The 24633-nt window shown below is 35.0% G+C and overlaps 2 protein-coding genes across 3 annotated transcripts; one reads left to right on the top strand and one right to left on the bottom strand.

Annotated features, from left to right (window-relative positions):
* The first annotated feature begins 12137 nt into the window (after positions 1-12137).
* On the top strand, positions 12138-14344 carry LOC111289217 (glucan endo-1,3-beta-glucosidase 11-like). 2 transcript variants are annotated; one of them, XM_022880058.2, is made up of 4 exons: positions 12138-12322; positions 12408-13516; positions 13715-13891; positions 14151-14344. In XM_022880058.2, exons 1-3 carry the CDS (start codon positions 12271-12273, stop codon positions 13778-13780), a joined length of 1227 nt encoding a protein of 408 aa, XP_022735793.2. In that variant the 5' UTR covers positions 12138-12270; the 3' UTR covers positions 13781-13891; positions 14151-14344. The 2 variants fall into 2 exon arrangements, with proteins under 2 accessions (XP_022735793.2, XP_022735792.2); XM_022880057.2 differs by having other exon boundaries at positions 13712-13891.
* Positions 14345-14653: 309 nt separating this feature from the next.
* On the bottom strand, positions 14654-21233 carry LOC111289216 (ubiquitin carboxyl-terminal hydrolase 9-like). Its single transcript, XM_022880056.2, has 14 exons — positions 21110-21233; positions 20838-21007; positions 20393-20653; positions 19840-19984; positions 19470-19529; positions 19263-19358; positions 18785-19180; positions 18521-18661; positions 17862-18032; positions 17179-17436; positions 16943-17091; positions 15869-16399; positions 15488-15758; positions 14654-15262 (listed from the first exon to the last, which is right to left on the bottom strand). Exons 2-14 carry the CDS (start codon positions 20987-20989, stop codon positions 15098-15100), a joined length of 2796 nt encoding a protein of 931 aa, XP_022735791.2. The 5' UTR covers positions 20990-21007; positions 21110-21233; the 3' UTR covers positions 14654-15097.
* Between the last annotated feature and the right edge of the window lie 3400 nt (positions 21234-24633).

Below are 24633 nucleotides of genomic sequence, written 5' to 3'. Positions count from 1 at the left end.
TATGTGAAAATTCAATGGGATGTGTGCTGGGACAGCAAGATGAGGCTAGCAGGAAGGAGAGAGCTATTTATTATCTGAGTAAAAAGTTCACTGAATACGAATCCAAGTATTCTTCACTGGAGAAAATGTGTTATGCATTGGCGTGGACTACCAAAAGACTTAGACAGTACATGCTTTATCACACTACATGGCTCATAGCAAAATTGGATCCCATTAAGTACATCTTCGAGAAGCCTTCTTTGTCTGGGAGAATCGCTAGATGGCAAGTAATACTCTCGGAATACGACATTATATACGTGAGCCAAAAAGCAATAAAAGGGGGTGCTATAGCAGAATTTCTTGCAGATCGTGCTACTGAAGAGTATGAGCCGATGAAGCTAGAATTTTCTGATGAAGACTTGATGACTATTTCTCAACTGGAAGAAAGGGAGCATGGAGAAAAATGTTGGAGAATGTACTTTGATGGAGCTGCCAATGCCTTGGGGCATGGAATTGGGGCAATTTTGATTTCTTCAGAAGAACAGTACTACCCTGTAACAGCGAGGTTAAATTTTAATTGCACAAATAACATCGCTGAGTATGAGCCATGTGTTATGGGCCTGCAAGCTGCTATAGAAAGAAGAATGAAAGCACTGAAAGTGTTTGGAGACTCAGCTCTAGTTATATACCAGTTGAAAGGAGAATGGGAGACGAGAGACTCAAAACTCGTTCCATATCATAAATATATTCTAGAGTTGATGAAACAATTTGAAGATGTCCAGTTCGATCACTTACCTCGAGAAGAAAATGTGATTGCTGATGCATTGGCTACTCTGGCTGCAATGATTCAAAGTAATGATGACATTGACATTCAGCCCATAAAGTTAGATGTTAAGGATATACCAGCGTATTGTTCTAATGTAGAGGGGGAAGAAGATGGAAAACCCTGGTATTATGACATCTTACAGTATGTCAAGGATCAGCAATATCCAGTTCATGCAACAGAAAATGATAAAAGGGTCATCCGAAGATTGGCTATGAGCTTTTTTCTGGACGGGGATATCCTTTACAAAAGAAGCAAGGATCAAGTACTATTGAGGTGTGTAAATGAGACTGAAGCGAAAAAAATCATTGAAGAGGTGTATGATGGAATATGTGGGGCACATACTAGTGGACATATGATGGCAAGACAGATTATGAGAGCGGGATATTACTGGTTGACGATGGAGAATGATTGCATTGACTATGCTCGTAAATACCATAAATGCCAGATATATGCTGATAAGATTCATGCTCCGCCGTCTGCTTTACATGTTATGGCACCACCATGGCCATTTTCAATGTGGGGCATGGATGTCATTGGTCCAATCACCCCAAAGGCTTCTAACAGGCACAGATTCATTTTTGTGATGATAGATTACTTCACAAAATGGGTAGAAGCAGCTTTATATGCAAATGTGACACACTCTGTGGTTTGCAAGTTCATAAAAAAGGAGATCATCTGTAGATATGAACTTCCGAAGAAAATTATTTCAGACAATGCCAAGAATCTGAATAGCAAGATGATGCAAGAAATATGTGCTCAATATAAGATCAAGCATCATCACTCGGCACCATACCGTCCAAAAATGAATGGGGCAGTTGAGGCAGCCAATAAGAACATAAAGAGGATTTTGGAAAAAATGACCGAGACTTACAAAGATTGGCATGAGAAGTTGCCATTCGCATTGCATGCATATCGAACGTCAGTTCGCACCTCTACTAGGGTAACCCCATTTTTGTTGGTTTATGAGATGGAGGCTGTACTACCAGTGGAAGTAGAGATCCCCTCTTTGAGAGTCTTAAAAGAAGTCGAGTTGGAAGAGACTGAATGGATTCGAGAACGTTATGAGCAGTTAAATTTCATAGAAGAAAAGAGATTGACTGCACTGTGCCATGGTCAGCTATACCAAAGAAGAATGATGAGGGCTCATGATAAGAAAACTCAGTCTCGTTGCTTTCAAGAAGGAGAGTTGGTTTTGAAAAGAATTCTCCCAATCCAGCACGATAGTAGAGGAAAATGGACTCCGAATTGGGAAGGGCCGTATGTGGTGAAACGGGCCTTTTCGGGTGGAGCGTTGATACTGACTGAGATGGATGGAAATGATTTATCCCATCCTGTAAATTCTGATGCTGTGAAGAAATACTATGCTTGAAAAAAATGAAAAAATGGAAAAATGAAAAATGAAAAAATGGAAAAAAAAATGAAAAAATGGAAAAATGAAAAAATGAAAAAAAAAAAATGGAAAAAAAGAAAAAGTGAACAAGGAGGACTCAAGGCGAAAACCCCAAAAGGGCGGTTTGAGTCATAGGGGGTTTGTCTAAGTTGAAAACCTGAAAAGGCGACTTAGATAAGGAGAATACAGCATCGAATCTGAAAGTCCGCTGATATGAAGGTTAGCAAATTCAGAAGAGTTCCAAGTTGTTAAATACATCAGAGGGTTGAGTTTTCAAAAAAAACTTTGAGATATGTTATCATGATTATCTTATTGTTCATTTTGGGCTTTATCCCCATACCTATCCTTGTAATTCTTTCTTGGCCAAAGTTTACCGACATTTGCTAATAAAGAAACATTTTATTTCATTCTTTGCTCTTTTTTCTGATGACTGTTTCCCTACTATTCATATCCCTTTCTTCTTAATACCCCATCATGAAAGGAATGTGTAAATGTATTCTCCCTTTCTGAGTTGAAAATAATGATTGATGAATGAATAACAACATAAAAAGATTTTTACATTACATTGAATAAATCGAGAGTGATAAAGGCAGAATCGAGATGTTCAGCTCCTGATTAGGACATTGAATTGGAGAAGAGATTTTTGTTACAGGAAGAATATGAATGGAAGAAATAATTAAGAGTCACACTGGTTCAATCTTAGAAGAACATTGCAATTGGATCCTTGAGGAATCAAAGGGCTTGACACCCAAGAAAGAAAAAAAGAGCTTGAGAAACTTGAGTACCATACATTGAACAGGAATTAATTGGCCAACATTTGCATAGCATGCATTGAAATTCATATGCATTTGCATAGCATACACTACTTTCAAGAAAGTATAGTGTACAAATTCAAGAAGCAGGGGTGTTCCAACATCTCACATGGAAAAGACAGATATGAAAAGACTTTGCAAGTTTGAGAAGAAACTTGTCAGGTAAGTTCCTAATCCTTGAAATAGGATGTCTCTTGGTATCAGGATTGATTTATAAGACCTTTGGGCATAATCTCCTAAAATCCCTTCAAACACAACTTTCAACTCCTTCGGACATGATTGTCTAGGAGTATTTACTTCTTCAAAGTTCGTTGCCTCTGTTTAGAGGAGCAATTTACTTTTCCCAAAGTTCGTTGCCTCTGTTTAGAGGAGCAATTTACTTTTCCCAAAGTCGTGGTGCCTCTGTTTAGAGGAGCAATTTACTTTCCAAAGTCGTGGTGCCTCTGTTTAGAGGAGCAATTTACTTTTTCAAAGTTCGTTGCCTCTGTTTAGAGGAGCAATTTACTTTCCAAAGTCGTGGTGCCTCTGTTTAGAGGAGCAATTTACTTTTCAAAGTCGTGGTGCCTCTGTTTAGAGGAGCAATTTATTTTTCAAAGTTCCGTTGCCTCTGTTTAGAGGAGCAATTTATTTTTCCAAAGTCGTGGTACCTCTGTTGAGAGGAGCAATTTACTTTCCAAAGTCGTGGTGCCTCTGTTTAGAGGAGCAATTTATTTTTTCAAAGTCGTGATACCTCTGTTGAGAGGAGCAATTTACTTTTCCAAAGTCGTGGTACCTCTGTTGAGAGGAGCAATTTACTTTTCCAAGTTTGTTGCCTCTGTTTAGAGGAGCAATTTACTTTTCCAAGTTCGTTGCCTCTGTTTAGATGAGCAATTTACTTTTCAAAGTCGTGATACCTCTGTTTAGAGGAGCAATTTACTTTTCAAAGTCGTGGTGCCTCTGTTGAGAGGAGCAATTTATTTTTCCAAAGTCGTGGTGCCTCTGTTTAGAGGAACTTTGGCAAAACAAAAAAAAAAACAAAAAAAAAAAACAAAAAAAAACAAAAAAAAAACAAAAAAAAATAAAAAAACAAAAAACAAAAAACAAAATTTTTTAAAAAAAAAATCAAAAAATAAAAATGTTGAGTTGAGTCTTGATTGGGTGTCTACGTCTTTGCGCAATTGCTATTTCACAGAAAATGTGCAAAGAGGGGCAGCTGTAGACATCCAATTGGGTCCGGGCCCAGATCAATTAGGCCTGGCCCAAATGGGTAAGGCCCATTTCAATCCTGTATTTTTTTTTCTTTTTCTTCTTTTGTATTTTATGTATTTTATTATTATTATTATTATTATGTATATCTTTGTGTATTTATTTTTATTTAGATTAGATTTATATGTATTGTATGTATATAGTTATATATTTATTATTATTATTATCTTTTTTTTTTTTTGTAATATATTTTTGGGTTTATCTTATGTTATTTTTTTTTATTATCTGTTAATTTTATCTGATTTTTTTTCTCTGAATTATCTGATATTATTTTTTTATTTTTATACTATCATATCTTTTGATTATCTAGTATTTTTTTTATTTATTTTGATTTTAATTCTGGATGGCTAAGATTCAAAGTTGAAGAATCCCACTCTGGAGGGGAATTCAATCAGAAGAGTCCAGTTGGATTCAAAGACTGAATTCCCGTCCAAGGAGGAATTGGGATTGATCAGGAACTCCTGATCAACCCCTATAAAAGGGACCCTCTGGAACAATGCTGAGGACAGAAAACAATAAGCAAAGCTACTGATTTGAGAGAAAAGGAGGCGTATAGGAAGCTAGGAAAAGTTTAGGAGTGTTCTGGGAGTGAGAAAAAATTTTTAGAGATTTTTTGGCGAAAATTTTTTCTGGAAATTTTTGGGAAATTTCCAGAATCCGGCGAAAATTCGGACGAAATTTAAATTTTTCGGCAACAATTCCGGCGAACATTGAAGTTTTCGGCGACCAGTCCAGTTTTCGACAAAGAATCCCAGAAACCGGCGATCTTCCGACCAACTTCCGGCGAAATTTCCAGATTTCGGTGAAAATTTCCAGAATCCGGCACCGGTGTTCTTCAGTTTCTAGAGAGAAGGGAGCGAAAAAGGAAGAAGAGAGAGAGAAGGGGGAGGAGCGTTCTGTCAAAAAACGGAGGAAGGTGCATTTTATACCCTCCCAAAATGACGTCGTTTTGGCCTTAAGTAACCTAGAGGATCCGCACGTTTTGCCGAACCCGACCCGACCCGGGCGTCGACCCGCTTTCTGACCCGCACGTGCCAGCCCCACTCCGAGCCGAGCCGAGCCGAGCCAAGCCGCCAAGCCGCTCCCTCGAGCCATTTTCTCTTCCTTGAGCCGAGCCGAGCCGAGCCGCGATCCGAGCCGCTCCAGGTTTTTTTTTTTTTATTTCTTTTTTTATTTGTTTATTTTATTTTTTATTTTTTATTTATTAGATTAGGTTTATGTAATATTCTTTTTATTTATTTTTTATTATTTTATTTTCTTTAAATAAAAATAAAAAAATTCAAAAAAAAATATTTTTAGGGAAAAGTTGAAAGTATCAATTTTCCTCAGAAATAAATTTCAAAAAAAAATATTTTTAGGGAAAAGTTGAAAGTATCAATTTTCCTCAGAAATAAATTTCCAAAAAATATATTTTTAGGGAAATTTTGAAAGTATCAATTTTCCTTAAGAATAAATTTCCAAAAAATATTTTTAGGGAAAAGTTGAAAGTATCAATTTTCCTTAAAAGAAAAATAAATTTCCAAAAAAAAAGTATTTTTGGGGAAAAGTTGAAAGTATCAATTTTCCTTGAAAATCAAAATTTCAAAAAAAATATTTTTTGGGAAAAGTTGAAAGTATCAATTTTTCTTAGAAATAAATTTTCAAAAAAAGGGTTTTTGAGGAAAAGTTGAAAGTATCAATTTTCCTTGAAAATCGAAATTTCCAAAAAATATTTTTGGGGAAAAGTTGAAAGTATCAATTTTCCCTAAAAAAAAAAAATCATTCTTTCCTTCCTTTCTATCTTAATTTTGATTTTATTTTTTTTCTTTAAATAATCCGACGACGGAGCCTCTGTAAGTGAAACAGTAGTTTTTCTTGCATACTCTTGAGGTGAGGGAATTTTCTCAATTTTCTGCTAAAAGTATTAGAGTCAATTGAGAAAAGTTTCCAATAATTAATTACTTGATAAAATTTTAAGGCTTTTGGATAACACAAATTCAAGCTGGTACCATCTTTTGATGGGCATTGTGAGGGTGCTATAACCTTCCTCACACGTAATCGAACTCCCGAACCCTGTTCTGGTTAGTAGACCTGAACCTATTCTTTTAGGGGCCCTTAAACTTAGGTGTTCCCTTGAAGGACAGATTCCATAGGTGGCCAATCGCACCTAGATAAAAAAAGATTGGTGGCGACTCCCTAAAAGTCAATGTCTAGCGATAGATCCCCGGATCTAGACGTTATGACATTAATAATTAAAGATCATTGTGTTTGGTATTTCTAAAAATCAAATATTATTTTGTTTGAAAGCAAAATAGCCATACACATTATAATAACTACATATGTTAATGATTTTAATGTTATCTAAAGATAATAATTTGTATGTAAAATATTAATAATATTTTATTTACTTCACAGTAAATATAACTAAATTATTAAATTAAAAATATATTTACTAATAGTAAATTAGTTTTTATAATATAAATTATGTAAAAAAGATATTTGAATTAGAAAATAAAACTAATATATTAAAATAAAAAATTATTTTTTAAATAAATTTTAAGAAATCAACAAAAATCACATAAAATATTTTTGAACTTGTTACATTAATATTAGTTTGAAAATATAAAAATTATAATATAAAATAATTATAATTAATTTTTAAAAAACGTAACTTTTTAATTCACATATTAAATAAGTATATTGACTATTGTTAATTTTATATATTACTTCATCCTAGAGATAAAAATTTTTCATCCCTATAGATAAGAATTAGATAACTCTTTAAAGTACTGATTTGACCACTTTCGGTGATTTAATATCACTATTACATAAGATCACTAAGTAGTTATCAAACACTATGATCTAATTACCATGATTTTTTGAGTTGTCATCTCATACCAAATACTAACTTATATCTTTCTATCATACTTAATAACTCCTATTATTTATAAGTATACTAACTTACTTACCAAGAATTCAATTTTTTTAAAATTTTTCTCTTACAAATATTATTATTCATCAAATAATATCTAATCAATTTTAAATAAATTTTTTATGAGATTTAAATCACTATTTTTCAACACCAAGTTCTTTTTATTATGCTTGCAAATCAGAAGTATAGTAAATTCGGGAGTTCTACAGTCTCACTGGAGATAAGTTTTACAAAATTTATTTGCCGCTAGTTAAAGCTAAACGATGTTTTTTTTCTTACGGTAGGAAAAGATTTGGCTATGAATATGGTGAATCCCCATACAAATTAAGCTCCCACATATGAGCACTTTTAAACATCTTGAAGATGTTCGTGTTTTTTACATGTATTCGAGTTTTATTATTAAGATCGTCTTATCATCTTATCCTTGTTCGACCTTGGGGTTATGTGGTTATGGCAATTTATGGAACCATGAGGAAATTGGGATTCGCTAGACCTGGAGATATTGCGTGGACCACGGTAAACGTAAGTAGCGCCCAGTGCGAATGCTGCGATGATATGATTTGTTATGGCAATAAATTTTATGGCATAACTTCTTTTGGAGAGATTATCGCTTATGATGTCGAATATCCTATGCAGGTTACTTTAGTTTAAAGAATTTCTCTTTTTTTTTTAGATGTATCTGGTGGAATAGGGAGGGTCTTTACTCGTAGTTTCAAGAGAGGGGTTGCGACGATGGAGTGGTGGTTCAGTAAGGCAGGAGTTTACGGAATCATTTGAAATCCTCCGAGCAGATCAGTCTTGGACCGAGTTGGATGGCTTAGGTGATAGGACCCTTGTCTTGGGTGATAATTCATCCTTTTTTATAACTGCAACTGACAGTCCTGAAGTCAAGCCTGATCCTATTTACTATACTCATAATTTTCCTCAAGCTTATCGGCGCACTAGTGAAGGAGGAGGCAGGGACATCAGTATGTATAGTATGCAAAAGGACGGTGACGAAGGAAGCTTGGATTTTGAATCATAGAGTCATGCCTCTCCTCTTTGTGGGTGGAACCAAGATTTTGAGGGTGTTACTCTCTTTAGCCTTGAAAACGATAACCCTTTTAGGTCAAGATTTTGTGCTTTTCAATATCTGTTATTTGTTTCCTAGGTTTATTATTGTTATTGTGGGTATTCATTCATATATATATGTTACGAGCCTTTAAGAAGTTAAGAGTGAGATTTCTAGAAGATAAAAAGAAGAACAGAGAATAGAAGAAAGATTAGAAAAGAAAAAGAAGAAATTTCTTAGAGAGAGTTGAAAATTATATTTCTTAACAGCATGCTTTAAAATACTTATGCTTCCCCTTTTTTAGTTGGTCTCCCAACAATGCCAGCTGCAAATTCCCCATTTCCCCATTACACGGCGCACTCACTCTCTCTTTAAACAGAGTAACAGTCAAGCATAAAGGAAAAGGCCTCCGCTATTCAATTGATAAAATGACAAAAAGCCCATCGTAAAGTCAAATCCAATAAAATGGCAAGTAAATATCTATATATATATATATATATATATATGTCTTGCATGAATGATACTATGTCCGGCAAGTTTTGTGTTGGTGAATTGATTTGTGAAGCAACCATTAATGGATTAATTTGCATTCATGGTTTGCTCTTCTGTTTTATGTTTGAAGGAAGTGGTACCAGGAAAAGAAGAATTTGAAGTTTCAGATAAATTGGTGTATAATTTCATGTAGTACAAGATTTTAGGACATGACATACTCTAACAGGGAATTTAATTATGCATTACATATTATTTATTTCTCTTTGCTACTTTTATGTATTTATGGACTTTTCATATGGTTGATCCTTACGATGAATTTCAACTTTTTTGGATCTCTATTCAGATGTTTAAATGTTTTAGATTTTAAAAATTGAAATTTTTATTCCTTTCCAATGTAAGTTTGCTAGTCCTTCCCTTATATGAAAATTGAAGTGCTTTGTTTAGAACTTATCTTGAAGCATTTAACATGGTAGTCATATGGAATTTACCTTAGACAAAACAAAATTCTCACTATACTTTATGTGATTTATATTTCCCACTAACAAAATGGACAGTCTGTTTGTTTGAAGTTTATTATTTTATGTAACTTTGTAGTGTTTTTTTCTCAAGATCACTCTCTCAATACCTGGAGGTGCCATAAGATGAAAAGTTGAATTGTTAATGGTTACTTTGTTAGGTCAAAAGGTTTCAATGCAATTAATCAAAACAAAATCAAAACAATTAATCAATCACACAAGAAATAACAATTTAATGTAATTCAGTCCAATTGACCGACGTCCACGAATGAGAAACAAGATCTACTAGTTGTAAAGAATTACAAATATACATCAAAACATATTAATTACTTAACAATCAATACCCATAAACCCTCTTAATTTTTTCTAGTTCTATAGAATATTCTCAACTCAAACAAATGCATACCTATGTGCACCCATACCTCATACCTATGTGGATCATCTCAGTTACCTCTAGTCCACTCACAAACAAACAAACATATACACTCATAAGACGTAAAGCCTTAGTACTCCTATGGGGTATCTATTATACAAAACTTTACAACTCTCTTATATATTTTTCTAATATCTAATCCTGTAGAGATTTTACTTATTTATAACCATACAAACTTGCCTATTAAAAATATTTTTTCTTTTAAAATTTTTCTTTTGCAAGTCAAACTTGCCTATTAAAAATCTTTTTTCTCTTAAAATTCTTTTTTTTTTTAAATCTTCTTATCCATCAAGTAATATCTAATTAATTCTAAAACAATTATTTTATGAAATTTAAGCCATTATTCTAATATACCTTTGAAATTTCAAGGTAATGCAATTATGCAATTCAATAATGTTGTTGTATGTTCCGTCTCTTGGTTTCATAAATATAGTACAACTGCTAAAATCTTAATGATTGTTATTTGCTAACAATCATGGAGATTAAACTTAATATGCCATCCAGATGTAGTGCACGGTTATACCATCCTCCTTTGAACCCCCAAATCCAGCAAATTATTATATCTTCCTCAATTGCTCCTAGCACTCTCCATTCTTGAGCTTGGATGCGGTTCCCCAATAGAAGAATCGTGGACCCAAAATTGGACCGAAACAAAATTGAATATAAGAATCAAAAAAGGTTTCAGTAAGTTTTCTAACTTTTTTTCCCAAACTTAGCTATATCCTTCTGATCTCTCAGCCCAACCCATTTCGAGATGGCATTGGAGTAGAAAAGGACCCTTCACCTTCAAGCTGGCCCATGGAGAAAACAAATAAAAAGATTCAATTTTTCTTCGAAAAGGAAAAACGGTACCTACTTTTGAAAAAAACAACCACTGGTTTCATATTTGAAAAATCGAACTAAATAAAACGGGGACAATAATGGGGTATGCAGCTACACGTAGTGATAAACTTGTACACATTGAAACAACGGCTGAGATCAGCCCATCAGGGACTGCTAAGCTGGAGCCACCGAAAGCGACTTCAAATCACTTTGCTTTGATTAGATGACACGTAACTAGTGCTGTTTCACTGTCGTCTTCTCATATATCACCCCAAAAAAGCCAACCGCACTGAATTAAAAATACTACTAATTTCGTAATCGAATAGTGTTAAAAAGTTTTATTGATAACCCCTAAACAAAAAAGTTGAAGTTGACGCATGTGAAGATTGTCGGAGAAGAAACCTTGACCCCACAAATAAACAACAGCAACACAATCGTAAAAAATAACGGTGGCTTCACAAATTATCTCACTTTTGATAACATATGATAAGACTAATTCCCGTCTGCAAAAATCTTGACGAACACTCAGTATAAATCGCCACCTTTAAGAATCTGGTCCTATATTTTATGTGTATATATCTATAATGTATATATATATATGTCAATATCAAGCTACTGATTCCCGGCGCTGACTCTAACAATTAGAGCTAAATGGAATTGGTCCTAACTTTTAACCCTTTTGTTTTTTCGTTTCTTTTACTATGTGGTCATTTGGATTATACTGTATCGAGGCACGGTTGGATTTATCATATTTTTAATTAAATTTAAATATTAATTTTAAAAAAATTTCCGAATTAAATTTTTGATTAAAATTTTTTAATTATAATTATAAATAATTTTATTATTATTTTTAATTTTATTATAATAAATGATAATACAAATACAAGTTAAAAGTTTATTTAAATATATGATGAAATTAATTTTTTTGAAATTAAAAATAATAATAGAAGTGAAATTAATTATTATAATAATAAAATTAAATTTAATGATAAAAATATATGTTTAAAAATAAACTTAACAACAACGTATGATAAATTTTAATAAAAAAAAGTCATTAAAGATATTAATTTAAAATTTATATATAATAAAATTTTAAATTATAAAAATTAATAAATAATAAAAAATAAAAAAATATTTTTATGATAAATAATAAATTTGTTAAAAAATAAATAATAAAAAATAAAAAATAACAATAATTGCTTTGGATTTTCACGCCAAACAAAAAGGAGCGGAGTTTTTGGTTTTTTTAAGGTTTTGATGTACATTGTTTGGACCAAGGGTAAAAGAGGAAAAAACCCAACTCCTGTTAGTCACTGGAGGGTTCTTCCTTCAGTGAGCAACTAGGGCTTAAGATGACAAAATTGTTCATACCGTACCGAAATAAAGGTCATCCAAACGAAAAATCAGTCCAGTTAATTTGTCATTTAAAGATTAAATCCCATCGCAGCTGTCCAAATGCAACCTAAGCTAAGCTAAGCCCGTGGTTACTTTCAGGATTTGCGTATCGACGTAAGCACGACGCTGTGTGTGTGTGAGAGAGGACTGTTGCTCACTCATTGCTCTACTACTGTTATCAACTTTCTTACCAGCTCATTACAGTTGTCGTTCCAAGCATAAGTAAGAAAGAGAGTATAAAATCTTGAACAATTTCCGATTTGGTTGTCCGTTCAACGCTTTTGGCAACCAAATTTGCGTCTTCATTGACAGCTTTTACCTTAAAATATAATGCTTTACACGAGCCATCTTGCCCCTACACACTACTAACTCACTCACTTTACCCATTATTTTGTTCTCATGGAGTTACCTAGATTCTTCAGCTATGCATCAATTATTCTTTCAATTTCAGGTACTGGGTAACTCAGTCTCTAGTTTTATCTACCTGGATTGAACTGTAATGCATGAATTTGCTAATTTCTTTTTGGTGATTGCAGCTTATTTGTTTGCAATCATGGTTAATTCAATTGGGATCAACTATGGACAAATAGCAGACAATCTTCCTTCCCCAGAAGACGTAGTGCCACTAGTAAAATCAATTGGAGCAACCAAAGTTAAACTCTACGATGCAGATCCAAGAGTCCTTAGTGCATTCGCGAACACCGACGTGGAATTCATCGTTGGTTTAGGCAACGAGTACTTGGAAAAGGTGCGAGATCCGACCAAAGCCCAAGCTTGGGTCAAACAAAACGTTCAAGCCCACTTACCAGCCACAAAAATCACCTGCATCTTTGTCGGAAACGAGGTTCTCACTTTCAACGAAACTTCTCTTTCCGACAACCTTCTCCCGGCAATGCAAAGCATTCACACCGCGCTGGTTAGCCTGGGACTCGACAAACAAGTGACTGTCACGACAGCCCATTCCTTAGCCATTCTCCAAACCTCGTATCCGCCTTCAGCTGGAGCATTCCGTGAAGATCTGATCGATTGTTTGAGCGAAACTTTGAGTTTTCATCAAAAAACTGGGTCTCCTTTTTTGATTAATGCGTATCCGTACTTTGCTTATAAGGGAAACCCCAAGCAAGTTTCGTTGGATTTTGTTCTTTTTCAGCCAAACCAAGGCGTTATCGATCCAGCGACGAATTTGCACTATGACAACATGTTATACGCTCAAATCGACGCCGTTTATTCTGCTTTAGCTTCGTTAGGTTACAAGAAACTCCCAGTTCACATATCGGAAACTGGGTGGCCTTCAAAGGGAGATGAAGATGAGGCCGGAGCTACGCCCAATAATGCTAAGAAATACAATGGGAATTTGATTAAATTGATGTCGAAAAAAACAGGGACTCCAATGAGGCCGAATTCGGATCTTAATATCTATGTTTTTGCTTTGTTTAATGAAAATATGAAAGCAGGTCCCACTTCAGAGAGGAATTACGGGTTGTTTAAGCCTGATGGAACGCCGGCCTATCCTCTTGGTATTAGTAGTACTAACAACGTCGTCGGAAGTAATACGACCGCCAGTGGAAGTATCGGGAATGCCGTGACGACGCCGTCTTCTCCAATGAGTTCTTCCGCTGGTTATTTGTCTATTTCTTCTGCAACGGTTAGTTATTGATAAAGTTGGGAGTATTCACATTTTTACCGTTAATTCCCACTTTTCGTTGCGAATATTCCGTTATCTTGATAATATTTACGAGATTTAATTTCACACCATTCGTTGGATTCTGTTTGCCTCCGAAAATGACAAATTTCGGAATGCTGACATTTACTTAAATGTTCTCCAATTTTTGGTTGATAGCAGGAAAGATATCAATTCGTTGGGCATGTGCTACTGGCGTCGTTGTTATTGATTAAAACGTTGGTGTAGGACGAATTCAAAGCTCTTTTCATCAGATAAGGGAAAATTAAACAAGAAAAGAAAAAGCAACGGAGAGGGAGATATAAAGAGAATAAGAGCCAGCTTCGTTGTTAGGGAAAGGTTAATTCTGTTTCTTTGCTTGTACGCTAACAGTGTTATAGGGAATATCAAAAGTGCATGTAAATTTCCAATTGGCCCTACTCTGTGAACTTCTTTTTTGAGGTGGCGTGATGAAAATGAATATTATTATTAAGGCAAATGGGACAGGGTTGGTGGCGTGGTCTGACTGGGTATTGGGACATGATTTGGGTTGCTTTTGATCTTTTTCGTTGGCATCGAGTGTCATCTTTTTTGAACTTTTCTTTGTTTTTCTTCGCAGGGTGCTCGGTTTGCTGATTGAGAGAGTTTGGTAGAGAGAGGAACCACATCTGATACTAAGTTTAGATGATGATTATTATATTAATTTGCTAGATTATTGTATTGTCTTGTATCCATTTCTGGTTGTAGTGAACAGGATGTACTACGTTTTAGATTTTTTATATATCCATCAACCTGTTTTACGCCCCTCTTCAACATTGGGACATCATTAGAAAAGAGAGCAGTAGATGAACAACAAACAAGTAAAATAAACGGTCCTAGTCAGTCGGGCCCTGACAGTATTATGTCATATGTCCATTGAAAGTTAGGTCGAAAGTTGTTATGAGATATAATTTTGGTAGTTCAAAAGATTCATTAAGAATAAGATTCCAGGAAACTTGTTCCCAGACAGAAAAAGACGGTCATTCCTTTTATGTAAAAGGGGGGAAGATCGATTCCAACGTAACCTGCTATCGTACTCAATTCTAATTATCGTTTAGATTTACGTGCATTGCTAAACATAAATAATGCCGAATGACTTTCTTAAAAGATTAAATTATCTTCGAATTCAATCGCTGACCGTGCACCAGTCAGGTAAGAGCGAGACACTTGTGTGAAAAGGTAACAATAGATGGCTTATTGGCTACTACCACTTGCTCATGATACAACTTAAGCACCTATAAGCAAACCTAGTACTCTGCCCAAAATCTCTGTCCAAAAAAATTTTAATAATTAATTGAACTAATAATATTCGACCCCCACCTTTAACCCTTTTCGCTCTGAGTTTGGTCCACTGCTAGGGTCACATTTCTTCTATAACATGCGCGCCTGCTCGGCTTGCTCAGCGAAGAAAATCATCAATCAGTTCATCACATAGTATAACAGTGACTGTCACAGATGAGCCCAGCCTAACCTCAAATGCAGGCAGCTACAGAAGAAATATATCACAAAGTGCAACCAACCAGGACCTTAAGAGATGGAATGACCATGCGATGCCTCTCCTGCCTCCACCTGAGATTCAGTTTTAACTCTCTTATAGAACAACAGATAAGCAGCTGAGGTCTTGATGTCAGATTCGTTGACCGGAGAAACATGACTATCATCAAAATGATACCATCTATTCTCATCAATCAACTGCCAAAGGGGAAAAATTAAAAGCATATTAGATATCAATCCAATCAGTATCTCATATGAAAGGCAATTCCATAGTCATCAAGACACCCGAGATATGGATATAGTCGCAAGTTTAAAATTATGAGTAAGGTGCATAAGCATTATGCATGGAAGATGGCTATTAGGATACACTATTGACATAAATTCGAATAAGAAAAGAACTAGTACACTAGAATATGACTTTACCTTAGCATAGGCAGTGTAGTGGCCACCACCTAGACCTCCGTAATGGTTACTGATGGCATAAAGCTCATATACATAAGATTGCCCATCTTTGTTCATGACATATTTACTCAAATCAAGATTGTGAATTGGGAAATTCACAAAAGTGTCGATCTTGTTCTTTAGATATCTGCCATAAGTGAAGCGTTTCAAGTGAAAAACAATAATCTCAGGTAGCATCCACAAGTCTAGCTTCTTTATAGCTTGCCTATGTTCCTTGCAACGAGGACAATACCTGCATAACAATTTAAGACATAACATTAAGGCATCCATACTGCTTACGGTAAAGTGAGAATCCACAAAGTTATCATCTGAAATCCATTTATAAGTGTTTTAAGCACTCACCACATGTCATCAGGCCCTAGAGGTTCTTCCATCAAGAAAGCATCCAAACATGAAGATAGAGAGATGGCTTCCTGCCGGGTCTTTTTTGCTGCAAACCCTGCTTTATGAACCTCTGGGATGTCCTTCAAGTAGCTGACATCATATAACTCCCGTTCTTTGTTAGTCCAATCTAGCACAACCCTTAAGATTTTCCCGGATTCAAAGAGGGTATCCTTCCTTAAAGCCTTGAATTTCATAACCCTATCATCAGTCAAAAGGAGAACAAGCGATAAGTCTGTGCTCAATGTACCCTCAAGTTCTGTATTTTCAACTAACTGAGCATCAGAACTGCCGCATTGTTCATCAAGACCATCTGAGAGAAAGCCATTTTCCTTGCCAATATGAACCTTAGCTGACATTCTTTCGAAAGGTGACAGTACTTTAGTAACAGTGGTCTCAATATCAGCTCCGCTTGGTTGCTCTTCCTCCAAATACGTAATCAGTGGAGTTCCAAAAAGCTTTGTGCCACTCTTAAGATAATCCAAAGTGGATCTGAAAAGCCCAATATTTTGGTTCAAAATCTTAACCAAAGAAAAAGACAAAGAAGAAGACAGCTTATCCAACAAATTCAAATGTGACTTTCTCCCTCCCTCAAAAAACTTGAGCCAAAACCTAAGAAGAAATATCCCCCCCCCCCGCCCCCCCCCCCCCCCCCCTTTCTCTCAGCTTATTAACAGATTGTTATGAGACTAGTTTCTCACTCCCTCCAAAAACTTAAGCTAAAAATAAGAAGCCAAAGAAGTCCATTCCTCACTTCTTAGTACACTGCAAAAGTCATTAACCCTTCTGCAGATTTTCTTAACCAAATTCATGCCACATGGGTGTGCAGTCAACGGATGAACTGTGTGGACACAGATGGTTGCTATAATAACAATAATAATAATAATCATAAGACAAATTGCAATGATAGATGCAACCATGGACCCTTCTTATCCAAAATATCAAAGTGTCGGCAGGTAGTAAATCTGATTAAAACAAATATAATTTGCTTACGAAAAATTCCAATTGCTAGAGAGAAAAAGGAAGTAAACTTACTTTTCCTGCCATCGATGAAAAATTACTAGCTTAGTTTTCCCCATCCTTTTCTTTTGAAATCGGAAGGCCACAATATGTTCATCATCTTTTATTGAAATCAATGGCTCCAAAGGTATCTCCAAATATCGGTAAATCTTGTTTTCATAGACCTGATATAGAAGATCTACCACTTCATCCAATCAAGATAATCTATAACTTAAAAAGGTAAAAATAATTTAGGAATCAATTGTATTTACCTCCGCAAGCACAAGGCTCTCATCACTCTTCAAGCAACATGCAGTACCTAACGCCAAAAGGAGATCTTTGCAGAAACCATTTTTCAGCACAGAGACAGTAAAAGGCATTGGGAGACCACTTCCATCCCCAGAAAACACTGTCACTGTCATTGTCCTAGTGATAGTTGAAGGAAGTGGCAAAGATAGATACATGAAGGGGTCAAAAGTAATTGAAATTTTGCTGCAAACTGGGCAAACTAGTGTTGACTTATATTGACCCTGAGAGGCAAGAGTATATTATCACCAATATTAAAATTGTTAGTAAACATGGGGGAAAATCAGCCTAATTTCCATGCTCAGAAACTTGAATTTGCGTATTATTGACATGCAAGAGGAATGAAAACAATTACATAAGCGTGGGACATATTAAACATGGAACCACAAAAGAACTAGGCATCTATAGGCTCAGAAATGCCCAAATCTTAAAGAATGGAAAAAATATATATAGTGACAAAAATACAAAAAGGCACTTTTAATTATGCTCAGAAAAATGTAATTGGTCATGAAACTGCTTACACTGGCACTGACAACAAATCCTCAATGAGTATTATTTGCCATGTACTAAAAAGCAAGATACCACTCTTAACCGTCCAACATAACTTTAAGGATCTAAATCAAGCAGGCAAAATAAGAAAAATTCTCACTTGGCAAATATCCACAATCACTGAGTCATTCCGGGCCTTGTGATTTTTCCAACACTCAGACGCAACTTCCTCATCGGGACGAGCATCTGAATCCTTCATTTCAATATAAGGTTTTTGTTTGACCCGATTCAAGTCTTCATGCAGCCCATCCAGTAAGAAAGCCAAAAGTTCCTAAAGAAAGGATGCTCCATCATTAGAGAAAGCATAAATATGATATAAAAATTAGATGAACCCCTTAAAAGTTATACCTATGGATAACATTTAAACAACATTCTAGGTCAAGCTTAAGTTGCTTATGAAGTAAATGCAAAAGGTCCATACTAAGCCTTAAAATAAAAAATTATAAGTCCAAGATTGAAGCATAGGATCCTTCAAGCCTTAAAATAAAAAATTAGAAGTCCAAGATTGAAGCATAGGATCCTTCAATAACTATTATTACAGTGGTGAAGAATTATATATCTCTCGTCCTCCATACTCACCATCACCAGAAATTTTGAGAAAATACAGCGTTTTCCTAAACAATCATACAATCACTAACTGCGCTTGCCTAATTTAATATTATTGTGGTAAATATATTCTAATGTTGCAATGCCCCACTAATTTATATACCCATCTGCAATAAAGAAGAACGGAGTATTCAGAAATCAAAAAACACTTACTTGAGAATCATGCTGGTTGTAACCACTAAACTGGGGTGCAAACCGAGCAAGTTTTCCCTTAAATGCACGTGGAGCAATTGCTGTTCGCCCTGAGGACCATGATTTTCGTAACAACTCCCCAAATGCAAGTGCAAGCTCCCCCTGGACAAGTACAACATATGTTTGAGATTTTGAGGAGTACCCAAGAAGAGGTGTCAAAATTGTCCAAATGAATAATTCACATTAAACTACAAAAACAAAATGCTTGATATCACCACAGCTTACATGCATTCCCAAAGGATTTTCTGTGTTGATCTCATCACTGTAATCTTTCAAGAAATACTCAACAAGAGGGGGCGTGTGCACTAAACATTGAAGAGCACTATTCATAAAACAAGTATTTCCTAGGTTCTGCAGTCCAGCCAAACCCCCCTTCTCTCCTTTTCTAACAGAGTTATAGGCATCGGAACCATCATCTATATCTGTCAATGCTGAGCTTAAGGAACTTCCAGGAGACAGACTTGACCTGTAACCTGAGGAGTGACCATTGGACAAGGTCGGCCCTCCAGCAATTGTCAAGGGTGATCTTGAAGGTTCCAAGGAAACCAAAGCTAGTTCATTTCCTGTAGAATCCATGCCAAATCTTGAAGAGTGATGTCCATCAACTTGCTCCAGAAGAATCTGTAAAGTTTCATCAAACAAGCAGGTAAATCAAAACCAATTAGAAATGCAAACATAGAAGGGCAAACAAAAAGATACTCACATCTTGGTCCATCTGCAAGTTTGATTCCTCTATGCTTTTGCTTGAAACAAACAACTGTGCATGCTTTCTTTTGTTGAAGTAGTCCCAAATGCGAGCCTAGCAACATAATGAACCAAAACACTTAATTGAAGTTGACTTAAAGCAAACAAATTTTCTCCTAAAATAGTGATATTAAAGAATACATGCTTAAAAAAAAGACATGCTCACCTTATCCTGCTCTATTCCTCTGAGTGCACAGACCTTCTGGAAAAGCTCAGTTACAGAAGCCTAATCATGCCATCCAACCAAAAGAACAGAAGTGAGGAAAAAAGGGAGTTAGATCCTGTATGGACTACAGAAAAAAAAAAAACATATTTTCAAGGACAATAAAGACCTGAAAATAAGACTTTAGAAACCAAAAAGCAATTCCAAATCACTTCAAGTCTTTAACAATGGGTTCGAATAGAAATTATTTCCAATTTCATCTTAGATTTCAAAACTACAATGAACAGACATCAATACTAGAAGCCTGTGTTAACAAAATAATTTTATCACTATTATCTTCCATTTGGCCAGAACAAGATAACAAAAGCCACACCTTTCTGCTTAACCATAGAATTGACTGACTTTCATCCCTGGAATCTATCAGCTTAAGACAAAGTGGGTAAACCTCCACATCAAACTTTCTATGATAAACACCCTGCAAAATCATCTTTCTTGGCAATGCTGGCCCTCCTTTATACCTAACAAGAAATAGAAAGATATATTAAAAACAGAAAAAATTTTCTATCTTATTGAATAACTACAGAGAAGATAGGTACATTCAGGTGTATGACATATAATAAAGTCGCTCGAGTACACTGCTTTAATCAGGAAGGAAATATTAATTGATCATGACAGAATAAAAATGTGTCTAAACATTTCTTTATATGCTTATCCATTTTATTAACATAAACCACTAAATCTCAAAATTAAACTTGAATAAACATCAAAATTATTACTACCTAAAAAGGCTTACAACTCTTTCAGAGACCTTCATCAATAGATCTTCAAAAGTTGTTCGCTAACTCAATAAACTATCAACATGACCAAAGCATAAACCATATACATTCTAGATATCAATGTGAAAATAGCCAAAGGTGAAGCATTACCATTCATGAAGCTTTTCCCATACTCTTTGTGGTACCAAAACATAATCCTGCCCTTCCATCAACATTCTCCGAAGCTGTATCTCATTTTCCTTAAAATCGCAATCACTTCCATTTTCAACAATATCAGAGTTATCAATAGGAGAAGGCCTTTCTGCCACCAAAGAAGAAGCCCCATTCCTATGCCGGGTATCAGAAGATTGGTTCCCAATCAAATTTTCATCAGCTTCTATCCCAACATACCTCTCCCACCTTCGAAACCACCTTAAAAAAGACCCAAATTATACAGTCAACTATAAATCCAATGTTAAAACTAGGCAATTAAGTTTAATTTGAATTGAATATTGGCCGAGAACTGACAGTAAAAAATCAAATGCATTTTCTAAATATATTTTCCACACAACGACCAGGGAAAGAAAAAAAAAAGTTGGAATTTGTTGTACCGGACCTGCTCGAAATAACGAAATACAAGTTGCCTTCTTTCAAATTACGCTCGGATTCGTTTCTTAAATCAGTAACGATCTTTTTCTCTTCTTGGGGCGTGCACGGCAAACAACTTACACCGTTCTCCATCATGAATCCCGAATCTGGAATCGTCATGATCGATGAATCACCACCCTACACATGAACCAATACCACAAATTCTTTAAAACCCCAAAAAAAAAAAAAAAAGGAATCACCAAAACTATCCAATCCAAAAATCACGCAGATTCAGATCACCTATAAAGATCAGAATCAAAGCATACAATCGCTTGTTCGTCGACGAGAGAATGTACGGACAAATAGAAGAGAAAATTAGAAAAAAAAAAAAAAAAAGGGCAAATGGAATATTCTGGGGAACCCTAAACAGATCGAGGGAGAGAGTGGAAAAAGGGGGGGGGGGGGGGGGGGGGGGGGTAGTCAATTTGGACAAGCCGACCGAAAACTTGCCGTGTTTCAACGATCTTGTCTTTTCGCAACTTTGAGTCACGCACCGTTTTATAGGCCTCTACAATAAAACGGGAAATAACCCAAATCGCAGATTAAAAGGAAAAAAAATACATAGTTTTTTTTTTCCTTTTGTTCGGTTCTGTTCTCCTGTGAATATTATTACTGTTTTTTTTTTTTTTTAAATTTATCTTTTTAAACTAAACTTGAGCATTTTAAAGTCGGTTACAGTTTTTGTTAAGGGTATTTGATGATCATAAGCATATAATGATATTTTTTTCTTTTAAAATTTTAACAGACAATTAGAAGTATCTTTATCATTTGTATTGATTTGACATATTAGATCAACCTGATACAATCAATGCTACCTCAAATCGGCTCTATCCAAATTGTTTCTTTAAGATTCTCTTTAGTTTATCTATAAATATTAAGACTCAAGCACTCTGAAAGCATGTTTATCCTACTTATCTTTATCTCTCATTCTTACTTTCTCTTTGACTTGCTTTTTATTGACTTGCACGTCAGAGTGCAAACATAAAGAATATCCCCTATATTTACCTCTAACCTTTTTTTCTTTTTGTATATTCAAAAATACCCTTAAGTTAGAGATCGACACCAACATTTGGTACGCCAAGTAAGGGACATCTTGTATTAGCCGAGCACAAAACAATGCTATAAAGAAAAAAAATCCAAGAAGAAAGAGGGGTAGTCGCCTCAACTGGAATAGAAACTCACTTTAGTCAGCATTTTATTCGCTTAGCTCAACCATAGACGAGACCAACCATAAAACAATTTCAAGCCTTGATAGAATAAATACAAACTCTCAAGCAAATGCTACAAACTATAACCCCATCACAAGTATCAAAAGTGTTGGACTTAGTCATATCTGATCGAGAAGTCGTTGTTGGACAATCAAGCTATAAAGGAGCGAAAGTCTCCTTTACCTCTAAAGAAGAAGAATACACAAACCTAACTCATCACCGACCCAACCACAATCTCACACATGCCACAACCCAAAAATCCATACAAACAGACCATGAATTTTAATCGAACAGAGATTTGGAACCTCGGATGAAAGCCATAAAAAATGAGCTGAAAATGAAGGCAGTGTCATTTAAGGATGAGCTCAAGTTTTAGAGACCTCATCTTTTACTGAAGAAATTGACAAAGCCATACCTTTTAAAAGATTTAAAATGCCAACCTTAAAGACATACGACGATATTTCTGACCATTTTGACATTTGAAACTTTATAAAAATAACATGATGATGCATGGGTTAGATGAGGCTCTTATGTGCAAAGGTCTAGCCACTACGTTAAAAGATGCAGCTTGGTCTTCGTACAATAGTATGAAATTGAGGTTAATCACTATATTTAAGGAACTCAGTCACTCATTCCTATCTTGATTTGTGAGTAGCCAAAAAGTAAAAAAAATAACCCTAAGCCTGATGTCAATTCATCAAGGATGGAATGAAACTTTGAAAAGCTATATCACACATTTTAACGCAAAAGCTCTACAGGTTAATGACCTGAAATAGACAGTCGCTATTGTTATATTGACAAGTGGACTCAATAATAAAGAGTATCATTTAAAACAAACATTATCACTAGAACTGCCAAAAACTTCAGCTAACGTTTTGCTAATAGTAGAGAAATACATCAATGCTGAAGCTAAAATAAAAATAAATCAAGGTGAAAGCTCATCCCCTTTCCTCAATGACTGAGGTGAGAGAGGTTTATCCCTCATATTTGATCATAAAAAAGGTAAAAATTTTTACGATATTCCCCAAGAGGGAGTCAATATAGGACTAGAAGCCCTAGCAGAGAAAAAAGTTACATTGTACTGAATAGCTCCTGTGAGAGGATTCTGATGCAAATTGAAAGAAATCTCAACCTCAAATGGCTTAAGCCACTGAGATAGAACACAAGGAAGGATTTGAGAAAAAGATGTGCCTTTCACAGGGACATCATCTATAATACCAAAGATTATGTTAACCTAAAAAATGAGATTAAAGTTCTAATAAGATAAGGTCAGTTGAAGAGATTTGTAGGATAAAAAAGATAAGACTGACCTAGAATAGACTACAGACAAGACTATAGAATGCCTATCCAGGGTAAAAAGAGAAGAATAGAGCAAGGAAAAAGGGATACCGAAGGAGAATAGCTAAATTAAGAAGAGGGTCAAGTTGACAATGGTAAGCCAATTGCCAGGGTGATTAATGTGATCATGAATGTAGCTCTACCTTTACAAAAAAAAAGTTTAACCTGAGTATAGTAATGATAGTAGGCACCTCGATAAAAAAAAGATTAAAGAGATAAGCTGATCTCAATTAACTTTGAGATTTTAAGGGAATCTAACACCCACATGATGATGCCATATTAATCACAGTCTTGGTGTATAAGTATATGGTTAAATAAAATTCTGTTTGATAATGAGAGTTCAATCGATGTCATATACTATGATTGTTTGAAAAAAAATAAGGATTGATGAAAATTAGTTAAAGTCAATCACCATCACATTAGTGGGGTTTGAGAATGAGCAGGTGCCCATAAGAAGAACTATTAGGCTTTCAATATCTTTTAGGGACTGAACCAAAGATAATTACCTCAGTCATAGAATTCATGGTAGTAGATATCTCATCTACCTATAACATGATAATAGGCCGATTTAGCTAGTCTGTTATGTGGCTTATAAACTCAACTCTTTATATGAAATTAAAATTCTCTACACCTGGAGAGGTTGAAAAAGTTCAGAGAAACTAGTCCATAGCATGGCAATGTTATGTCACAATAATAAAAGGTAAGATTGGGAAGTAGACAAGTAGCTCAACCAATACCAAGGTTAAAAGCAAAGAATAACTAGCACAGTGAATTGACAAGAAGCAAGAAACCACCAACAAAAGCACAGAACAAAAGATTGACTTAAAAGAAGCGTGCTCTTAAGTCACTCTGAGCTCCTGAGCTTTGAAAAAGTTTAATTTTGCTTCATTTTTTGAGACAACATTAGAAATGACTGAGCTCTTAAGCCAACGTGAACACTTTGATGTTACTTTGACCAAGCTAACGCATTGACCAAAACATAGCATAAAATGAAGAATATACTTCACTTTTATTAATACATTGAACAAATTTTTTAATATACTAATCATCATGTTATTTTCACAGGGAATGTCTCGACCTAATTGAATAAAATGAGATAATTGATCAAAAACTAGATTCAAATACAAACCCATTCAAACTAGCTAAGGATCTCATGATGATCTTGTTTTGAAACAACATTTCTCAAAAATACATGTAGATCGAAACCAAGCACCAACA

This window comes from Durio zibethinus, chromosome 11, assembly GCF_047325235.1.
Source record: "Durio zibethinus cultivar Kanyao isolate XHJ-2024 chromosome 11, ASM4732523v1, whole genome shotgun sequence".
Taxonomy (NCBI): domain Eukaryota; kingdom Viridiplantae; phylum Streptophyta; class Magnoliopsida; order Malvales; family Malvaceae; genus Durio; species Durio zibethinus.
Note: the sequence above shows the minus strand (reverse complement) of the source record. Positions and strands in the feature narration are given on the sequence as shown.

What these genes read in the sequence shown, in the direction of transcription:
- LOC111289217 (XM_022880057.2), top strand. Translation starts at nt 12,271, where the DNA reads ATGGAGTTACCTAGATTCTTCAGCTATGCATCAATTATTCTTTCAATT. An exon ending in AATTATTCTTTCAATTTCAG is followed by an intron (nt 12,323 to 12,407) that starts GTACTGGGTAAC and finishes TGGTGATTGCAG; the next exon opens with CTTATTTGTTTGCAATCATG. An exon ending in TGTCTATTTCTTCTGCAACG is followed by an intron (nt 13,517 to 13,711) that starts GTTAGTTATTGA and finishes TTTGGTTGATAG; the next exon opens with CAGGAAAGATATCAATTCGT.
- LOC111289216 (XM_022880056.2), bottom strand. Translation starts at nt 20,989, where the DNA reads ATGACGATTCCAGATTCGGGATTCATGATGGAGAACGGTGTAAGTTGT. An exon ending in ACTTGCAGATGGACCAAGAT is followed by an intron (nt 19,181 to 19,262) that starts GTGAGTATCTTT and finishes GAAACTTTACAG; the next exon opens with ATTCTTCTGGAGCAAGTTGA. An exon ending in AGAGCCTTGTGCTTGCGGAG is followed by an intron (nt 17,092 to 17,178) that starts GTAAATACAATT and finishes CTTCTATATCAG; the next exon opens with GTCTATGAAAACAAGATTTA.